At 40.4% G+C, this 9,392-nt stretch overlaps 1 protein-coding gene across 1 annotated transcript; it reads left to right on the forward strand.

Moving 5' to 3' along the window:
* Window positions 1-4,052: 4,052 nt before the first annotated feature.
* Window positions 4,053-7,821, forward strand: LOC116201260 (ubiquitin-conjugating enzyme E2 34-like). Its single transcript, XM_031532420.1, has 10 exons — window positions 4,053-4,269; window positions 5,286-5,417; window positions 5,594-5,648; window positions 5,881-5,919; window positions 6,027-6,090; window positions 6,208-6,269; window positions 6,355-6,394; window positions 6,509-6,536; window positions 6,799-6,890; window positions 7,273-7,821. The coding sequence occupies exons 2-10, from the start codon at window positions 5,361-5,363 to the stop codon at window positions 7,565-7,567; spliced, it is 732 nt and encodes a 243-aa protein (XP_031388280.1). The 5' UTR covers window positions 4,053-4,269; window positions 5,286-5,360; the 3' UTR covers window positions 7,568-7,821.
* Window positions 7,822-9,392: the final 1,571 nt, after the last annotated feature.

Genomic DNA, 9,392 nt, shown 5'->3' on the forward strand with positions numbered 1-9,392 from the left:
CGAGATGAAAGATCAAAACTTGATGCCAAGGCAAAACAGTGCATCTTCTTGGGTTATGCACATGAAGAGTTCGGGTACAGGCTTTGGGACCCTGATAGCAAGAAGATCATCAGAAGCAGGGATGTTGTCTTCTTTGAGGACCAGACAATCGAGGATTTGCAAAAGTTAGAGAAGGCCAGTGTAGGCAATCCTCACGAGATCTCTATTCCTGTACCGGTTGATGTAGAGCATCCAATGGAAGAGGTACCTGGTGAGTATGAAGAAACCACGACTGGGGGTGAGATTCCTCAGGTAGATGATGATGTGACTACGGATGATACAGGCTCGCAGTTACAGTTAGAGCCTGCAGATCTACCTAGACAATCTGATAGAATAAGACGATCATCTACAAGATATCCGCCTCATGAATATGTGCTACTGACTGACGGGGGAGAACCTGAGTGCTATGATGAAGCTGTGGCACATGAGTACAAGGAGCACTGGTTGAAGGCGATGAATGAGGAGATGAACTCCTTGTCTGAAAATCACACGTATGACCTAGTGAAGCTACCGCAAGGTAAGAGAGCATTGAAGAACAAATGGGTCTACAGGTTGAAGACAGAGAACTCGCGACCTCGATACAAAGCTCGACTGGTAGTGAAAGGTTTCAACCAGAAGAAAGGAGTTGACTTCGAGGAGATCTTCTCGCCTGTTGTCAAGATGTCATCGATCCGAGTTGTTCTCGCACTGGCAGCTAGTCTAAACTTGGAGATCGAGCAGCTCGATGTAAAAACAGCTTTCCTGCATGGTGACTTGGAGGAAGAAATATATATGGAGCAGCCTGAAGGATTCCGAGTTAAAGGTAAGGAGCATTTGGTGTGCAGGCTGAGGAAGAGCTTGTATGGGCTTAAGCAAGCACCTCGGCAGTGGTATAAAAAGTTTGACTCTTTCATGTTGAGCCATGGCTACACACGGACAACTTCAGATCATTGTGTGTTCGTGAAACAATTCTCGAATGGTGATTTTATCATTTTACTGTTATATGTGGATGATATGTTGCTTGTCGGTCATGATATGAGCAAGATTACAGAGTTGAAGAAGGAGCTCAACAAGTCCTTTGCCATGAAGGATTTGGGACCGGCAAAGCAGATCCTTGGGATGCATATTTCTCGTGACAGATCAAGTGGAAAACTTTGGCTTTCTCAAGAGAAGTACATCGAGAAGATTTTGGATCGGTTCAACATGGGTAATGCTAAACCAGTTTCATCACCACTTGCTTCTCATTTCAAACTTAGCTCGAAGCAATGTCCTACAAGTGAGAAGGAGAAAGAATAGATGAAGAAAGTTCCTTACTCATCAGCTGTAGGAAGTTTGATGTATGCCATGGTCTGTACAAGACCAGATATCGCTCATTCTGTTGGTGTGGTTAGTCGTTTTCTCTCCAATCCGGGGAAAGAGCATTGGAATGCAGTTAAGTGGATTCTGAGGTATCTCAGAGGAACATCCAAGGTGTGTTTACACTTTGGCACTGGTAAGCCGGAGTTAGTGGGCTATACGGATGCGGATATGGCAGGAGATATTGATTCCCGGAAATCCACTTCGGGATACTTGATGACTTTTGCAGGGGGAGCTATCTCATGGCAATCAAGGCTTCAAAAGTGCATCGCTTTGTCTACAACGGAAGCCGAATACATTGCGGTGACCGAAGGTTGCAAGGAGATGTTGTGGTTGCAAAAGTTTTTGCAGGAGTTGAGCTTGAAGCAAGAAAGGTATGTTCTACACTGTGATAGTCAAAGCGCCATTCATCTTTGCAAGAATCCCACTTTCCATTCGAGGTCGAAACATATCGATATCAAGTTTCATTGGATTAGAGATGTGTTGGAGTCCAAGCTGGTGAAGCTAGACAAAGTGCACACCGATGAGAATGGAGCTGATATGATGACAAAACCTCTCGCTAGGGAGAAACTTCATGTTTGCCGAAGTATAGCCGGTATGCTTGAAGCCTCCAAATAGTCGGGAGGGGGAGTTTGTTGGGTATCCCTCCAATTTGGAGGAAGTTGGGCTCAAATTGTATTGGGCTTTTATCGGGCCTTAATAAGCCCAAGAACCCATTTTATTAGGGTTTTTGTTTCAGCAAATCAGCTGAGGTATAAATAGCAGCAGAACAGCTGCAGATTAGAGTAGAGCGGCAGAAGTGCAGCAGCATAGCAGCACAAAACCAGGGAAGAGCAGACAGCAGAATTCGAAGAGCAGGGGCAGCGCGCAGCTGGAGATCAAACCTCGATCGGGACATCAAACGAACTCCGATTGGGACGAAATTTTGACAGCAGCTTCACAACATGTGGGGCTAACTTCTGAACGGTCAGAATTTCTATTCGAGCTCTGTAGGTGCTGTTTCAGCTGATTTTGTGAACCACCCGGTGTGGGTGACGAATTTAGTATTTGGGTGATCCAAGAGAGTGTTTCTCTTGAGTTTGGTGATCCAAGGGTTTACCCTTGATGAAAGACATTGTATAACCTTCATAGTGGATCGTTGATTCGGAGTTGGTCCCGTGGTTTTTCCCCACATTGGGGTTTTCCACGTAAAATTCTTGGTGTTGTTTTACTTTACTGCTTGTTGGTTGATTTGATTAGTTCCTATCTCGATTACACCAGTAGGGGAGGAAGATTAATTGCTGCGTTATTGTTTGGTTGAGTACATCCCTAACCCCAACAGGTTTACATGTTCATTTCAAAAACACGCCGTCTTCTATATATATGTCTCGATTCGAACTTTGTTATTTTCTACTGTTGGCCGGCTTAGCTTAGCTGGCTTCTCTGCATAGTAAATCATCAACTGCTATATAACAGACATATAGAGTGGATTATTCTATTCAATACACAACGTGGATTTTGATTAAAGTATATGTCCAATTTGAAGGGTAGCGTGGAATGAGAATCAAATCTTTCTTCCATGCCAAGAAATTCAGATTAGGGCACAGATGAAAAGTAGTGTAAAAGAAACAAAGGGTTAACGTGCTCAAAGGCTACGGTATGGAACCCACAAGTTCTTCACATGACAGGGGGGGTTTCCTTTAATTTGGATGGTTTCCTGAAATTAGGGCAGATATCCAATGAGTTAGGTCTAGGGTTTGGTGGGAGCTGTGTGGCCTAAAGTGGCCAAATCCTTTTGTCAAATTTTGGACAGCATAACGTGCTCTTATCGCGAAAAGATCGGTTTGCATGGTTTGACAATTTGGTCATACACTTTCCGAGTTTGACCGTCGTAAAACCGGAGCTTAGCCGCTAGCTAGATCATTGGTGGCCGCCGGGAAAGGCAAAATGCGGTTGGCCAAGGCTCAAATCTACTATTGTTCGACTCTCAGATAGGCCTACTTTAACCAGGTCAAGTAGTTCTTTGGCAAGGCTAGGTGAGGCATGGCCAATGCTCCGATTTCCCTATTGATCGAGCCTCGACCATTCCAAGTTTGTCCAGGTTAGGCCGATGGTTGAGGCCGACGGGAGGTGAATGATGGCTGCCTTAGGTGTATTTATTTGGTCGAAATTCGTGTCTCGGATCCTGCATTTGGTATATGCATGATCCCGGCCGGGCCGCCGGTGGAATTCAATATCGGCTTGCCCTGCCCAACCATTGATCCATTCCTCCGGCGGAATCAAGATTCCCGTATTCTTCTCTTTGTTTTTCTCTCAGTCCTTTTGCAGTATTACCTTAACATAGAAGATGTAAGGGTATAAAGGTCTTTTCGACTTTCCTCGCTCGAATAAAGCAATTTAACCGATTACCATCGATCCCAATTCTCGAACTAATACTGCACTTTCGAAAGTATCTACCGTCCCATGAGGGACGAGAGCCATTAAATCAGCATACATCATCCAATCCAACGTTTCGTGTCCGAACCGAGGGTCCGATAAAATTTTCCTTGGCTTTGTTCCAGTAGAGACTCGAACCAGTACCAAACGGGGGCCCGTACGACTTTGGAACCTACCCCGACGCTGCTCTGTACTGGCCCCCATTTTTTTTTTTTTGGTCGGTCTGTTTTGCCCCTTGTAGGACACTTTTTTGGTGTAGTGGTGGGAACACCGAAAGAAGCCATTAGGAAACACAGAGAGAGAGAAAGAGAGAGAGAGACCCCGCCCCACCTGCGAACCCGCCTTCCCTGCAAACGCAACGGCGACCCCCTTCTCTTTTCTTGCCATCAATCGCAAAATTCCAGCCTCAAAATTGGGTCTTTCAGTTCCGCGAATCTGCATCGCCATCCCGGATTTTCCCCGCGAATCGATCGATCCAAGGTGAATTACTTCCGCCCCATCTTTCCGTTGGTTTTGGCTGCGCTGCAATTGTGGGCTCTGATTTGCAAGATCGATTGGGTATGCAGAGTACAGTGGGTCATTGGAATGTCCAATTCTGTGTCTTATTGATTTCGTTCTTGATTCTGAGTTTGACCTTGTTTTGGGGGCATCAATCGGTTTTGCCTATTCATGTCGGTGACGGATTTCAGCTAAAGCAGCATAATTCAAACATACCCTGCTGCTTCTGAGGAGAATGATATAGAGGGCTTTGAGATTTTGCTTGCTGATGAGGTGGTCTGCCGAAATCAATTGGGTTATGATGTTTTAGTTATATTGATGGCCCGCTACCTATGGTGCACGAATGGATGATACTGTTGTTTCAGTTGTTTTAGTTCTCACTCTCTTCATTGGTCGGGAAAGAACCACCTGAAGCTTGTGCAAAGGGTCTTTCAGAAGAGGATTTGATCAGTTGACTTGACTGTTAAGAGTGCAACTGTGGTATGGTGATTATTAGGTGTTTGTAGCTCAGTGTATTGCCATTTGCCAGCAAATAGAGTGATTGCCCGGTTGCATAAGTAATGGGCAATGTTGAAAAGTATCTGCTGATATCCATGCTGGGTTTTCGGGGCTGATGGAGGCGCGGACTTGGTTGATTATGGAATGTAGCAGCAAATTAGGGCATTGGAAGAAATGGAAGGAGAAATGGTTATTCTCAGGATGCGTTTACGAGAAAAGCATCCTGTAGCTATGTTGTCCTGAATGATGCTCCGTGGAATGTGAACTGGAATCATATGTTATCTGCTGTCTTCCTATTAGTTATATTGGAGCTTAGCTTGTAATTGCTGCCACATAAGATTGTTTTCTTGTATTATCTGTTCAACAAATTTAAATGCGAATAGCACTTTTTGAATGGAGCTAACGTAATAATGCATCATTCTTTTGCACAATCATAACATCGTGAGTTTACTAGTGAATTTGCCTTTATACTTTTTTTCTGTGTGTTTTGACTTGTCCAGCTTACTTCAGTCGGAGTGGAAAGAATAGACAAGAGGAGGTGATATATATCTGCTGTTACTTTTAAAGTCTTGGATATGGCAGAGAAGGCTTGTGTCAAACGTCTTCAAAAGGAGTACAGAGCTCTATGTAAAGTATGTGGTAGATTTGTTCTTCTTGTTCAAATTATGAACTTCTTCATGTGATCACATTCATCTAATTTGCTTTTGCTAATTTGTTAATAGCATGTATTTTTCTTTCAGTTATTGAACTATTGTTTGTCCTGTCACCCATACCTATTATCTGCTTAGTTTACAATTTGAAATTGCAGGAACCTGTTTCTAATATTTTGGCCCGTCCCTCACCAAATGACATTCTCGAGTGGCGTAAGTTCATCTATCCGTTTATCTTTTCATCTATCTGTTTATCTGTGTGCGCACACACACATATATACATGAAAGTATGTTCATGCGGCCACTTTCTTGTCATCTTGTTAAATTTTGGCAGGGATAAGAGTTATTGCGTAACATATTTGTTAGAATGGTTTTATAGACTTAATAAAAATCTCGTGATTTTTCAGTGTGTTTTGACCCTGATCAAACTTTGTATGTTCTGTAGATTATGTTTTGGAGGGAAGTTCAGGAACACCCTTTGCAGGTGAGATTCATCCTATAATCTATATGCTCATCTCAAGCTCTTACCTTGTTATTCTAAAACTCCATTTTTTACTGGGACTTATTTGCTTGCTTAACTTGGCGGTAAAGGTGGATATTATTACGGCAAGATCAAGTTTCCTCCAGAGTATCCTCATAAGCCACCAGGAATCACGTAATATCCTTTCCGATGATTTCTTTTTCTTTTTTTTTAATATATCAGCTGTTATATCTCTTCTTGCCTTATCTTACTCAGAAGAAACACATTTTGTTGTTTTTAATGATTTTGCAGCATGACTACTCCCAATGGGCGATTTATGACTCAAAAGAAAATTTGTTTGTCAATGAGCGATTGTGAGTATCCTCAACTTGTTCAGTGCAGCTTTCAGTTTAGTTATATCACTGAACTTGTAATAACAGTGCCCCCTTCACATTTCAGTTCACCCTGAAAGCTGGAACCCTATGTGGTCCGTATCAAGGTAATATATTTGAACTCTCTTGATCTTATATTCTCTCTCTTTCTATTATCTGTTGCAATTTTAATTATTGCTTAGTCTTCTTCACTGATTTCTTCCTGAACTTTTTGAGCGTAGCATACTTACTGGGCTTCTTTCATTCATGGTGAGTTCTTCAGTCCTATCATTTCCTGCTACTCTTTAGTAAGAGTGGTATTCATGTTTTACTTACTGGGTCTTATTTCATGAAAGGGTTTCAGTACTGTGAGATTGCAAGCATTCCCAACATTTTTATTATATATTATGGCAGTTTCAACATTGTTTGGCTTAATCATTCATTATATTCCTTGAACATTAAGGTACGATGTACGTTTATGCTTTTGCTATATCTTTTCCCATTATATGGAGATGCATTTTCCTTTATGCAGATGGACGATAGTCCAACAACTGGAAGCGTGAACACAACTACTGAAGAGAAACAACGCTTAGCGAAATCATCTCTGGCTTTTAACTGCAAAAAGTATGTCCATTGCTCCCATCACCTCCATAGTATGTAGGATACTACGAGGATTTCCCTTTCTTTGTTCCTCGTCGATGTTTATAAAGTTATTATCTTGATTTGAAGAAAATTGATTGTTCTAGGTAGACTTAAGTTGACCCAATTTATGACGACAAACATCAAAAAGGATGGTTTTATGGGGACCATAGTTATTATGACACTCTTTAGTTATGTTTTTGAACTATCTTCTACGGTTTGGTCAATTAATGGCTGGCCATCCCATTGCATCTTTGACATTTAATCAGTTCTAAGGGGAAAGTATTCCTACCATTCCAATTATCATTTAAATCTTCACACTAAATTTTCCATTGGATCTGACACATTTTGCTTTTCCTTCCAACAGCATGACATTCAGGAAAATGTTTCCAGAGTATGTTGATAAATACAACCAGCAACAGCTCTCAGAGCAGGTCGTCCAAGAACAGGTCATATCAGAGCGTCGCAAAGAAAATAAACCCGAAACTAGCAGAGATACAAATGGCAATTCCACAGAAGGAACAGCTAACCTGAAAGATGAAGTGGGTTCAGCAGAAAAGGACATCCCGAAGAACAAGAAACAGGCAATGCCAACATGGATGATATTATTACTGGTGTCGTTCTTTGGCCTAGTAATGACTCTACCCCTGCTTCAACTTTGATGCCCTTAAAAGATGAAGATTGCTAGTCTGTGTTTGGTATGAAGATGAATGCTCTTAGTCGAGTGACAGTTCTAGAGATGCTATATAGGTCTTTATTGTGAATCAATCAAAAATGATACGTTTGTGAATAGGAGGTTCAACTCCGAGGAGACCATTTTGGTCTTTTCGAGTTTTATTACAAACTGGTTCTTTGTTGGCTGGTTGTGTACCTGTGGAAGTTTTAACTTGAAAGCTAAAGTTAGTTTTCCATCTTATTTGCCTCTTCTTATTCTTCTTGCTGAGGGTTTAGGAACCATCCTGCATGTTCACCGCCTCATATGTCAGTTTTCCGAGTCCAAGTCATCTAAAGTGGGAAGTGCTAGTATCATCACACCCTGCGGGGCACACTTGTTCGTGCTGATGTTTGAGATGAAGAGATAAGACTCTAGTGGCGCCGTAGTGCATCTCTTATGCAAGAGCTGATTTACCTTTTTTTTTTTTCCGGTGTGTACCCTGGTATCCAGAGTCCAATGGAATCTGACTAATCCAGTCGGAAGATCAAGCATTAAAGATTATTTTCCCTCCCAATAAGTGCGCTTCCCGAGGTTTGAACTTGTGTTTTTCTTTTTATGGGGTGAGCTGCGTATCACTCAATCAACATTTTTGTTGGTCATGCCGATTTACTTTAGACTTGATAAATCACAACCGTAAGATTTGCGACAATCAGTAGTTGTTTCCTGGGACTCTTCATAGGACGCATGTGAAATCAATGGGCTGGGCCCTTTACCATTAGTTAGGTGACTGTTCTTTTCTCTCTTTTGGTGGGTGGGCCCAGAAACAAAGCATGGTGGGCTGTGATAATTCAGGCTTCCCCCCTCTTTCATCAAGTTTCCCCTTTTTCCATCAATAATGATGAAAAGAAGTAATTATTATTTTTATCAATAACTAGTTTTCTCCCCGTGCATTGCACGAGCTTGTTTAATTTTATTATTTTAGTACTATTAAATTACCCATTTGTAACGCTAAAATAAAATATATATTAGCTTTGTATATTATTAATATTTATTATATATAATATTTGTTAGTTATATATAATGATAAATCATACAGAGTAATTTTGTTGGCATAAAAGCTGGCATCTACGGGGGATTAATCTCTATTCAATAGATTAAGTACATCTAATTAATGATATTCACCGAAAAAAGTACACCTCATGATCTTACTAAAAAAAAATAATTTTATTAGCATTATTTGTTATACTCAAGTCAATTAGATAACAAGTTTTTAGAAGACAAATGTATGGCGATTAGTAATTAGGTTTCTTTAATTTACGGGATAATCTTCATGAAAGTCTGTTTTAATTTAATTTGTTTGTTGTTGCTGTATCATTGAATATATATAGTGAAACCTTCCTGTATTAATATAAAAAAATTTAATAGATAAGTTCCAAACTTGATTTTGTAATATAATCTGTTGACACATTAAAAGTCGTGTAGAGAGTAAAAAAAAAAAAAGTTACCCGCACACATGCATATATATCATAACAATAATTTTAAATGAATTATATTGTGATATAATTTTCTTAAGTGCAAACACATCTTTTGTTTGTATTATGTTCAAAATGTGTATGATATCATTGAAGTCGGGCAATATTTATATGTAATTGATAGTACTCTCTTTTTATTAACTACCTTTAGAAATATTAAAAGCATCTCACTTTATGAAGGTAAGGCGAGCCTGATATTTTAATATTTGATGTCACTACTTGGATTTAAACACGAACCTAAACAATTACTTTACTTGGAATTAAAATCAAAATGAACAATTCAATAATAACAACAAACGA

Source organism: Punica granatum, chromosome 3 (assembly GCF_007655135.1).
Source record: "Punica granatum isolate Tunisia-2019 chromosome 3, ASM765513v2, whole genome shotgun sequence".
Lineage (NCBI taxonomy): Eukaryota > Viridiplantae > Streptophyta > Magnoliopsida > Myrtales > Lythraceae > Punica > Punica granatum.

What these genes read in the sequence shown, in the direction of transcription:
- LOC116201260 (XM_031532420.1), top strand. Translation starts at nt 5,361, where the DNA reads ATGGCAGAGAAGGCTTGTGTCAAACGTCTTCAAAAGGAGTACAGAGCT. An exon ending in AAATGACATTCTCGAGTGGC is followed by an intron (nt 5,649 to 5,880) that starts GTAAGTTCATCT and finishes TATGTTCTGTAG; the next exon opens with ATTATGTTTTGGAGGGAAGT. An exon ending in CCTATGTGGTCCGTATCAAG is followed by an intron (nt 6,395 to 6,508) that starts GTAATATATTTG and finishes TTTTGAGCGTAG; the next exon opens with CATACTTACTGGGCTTCTTT.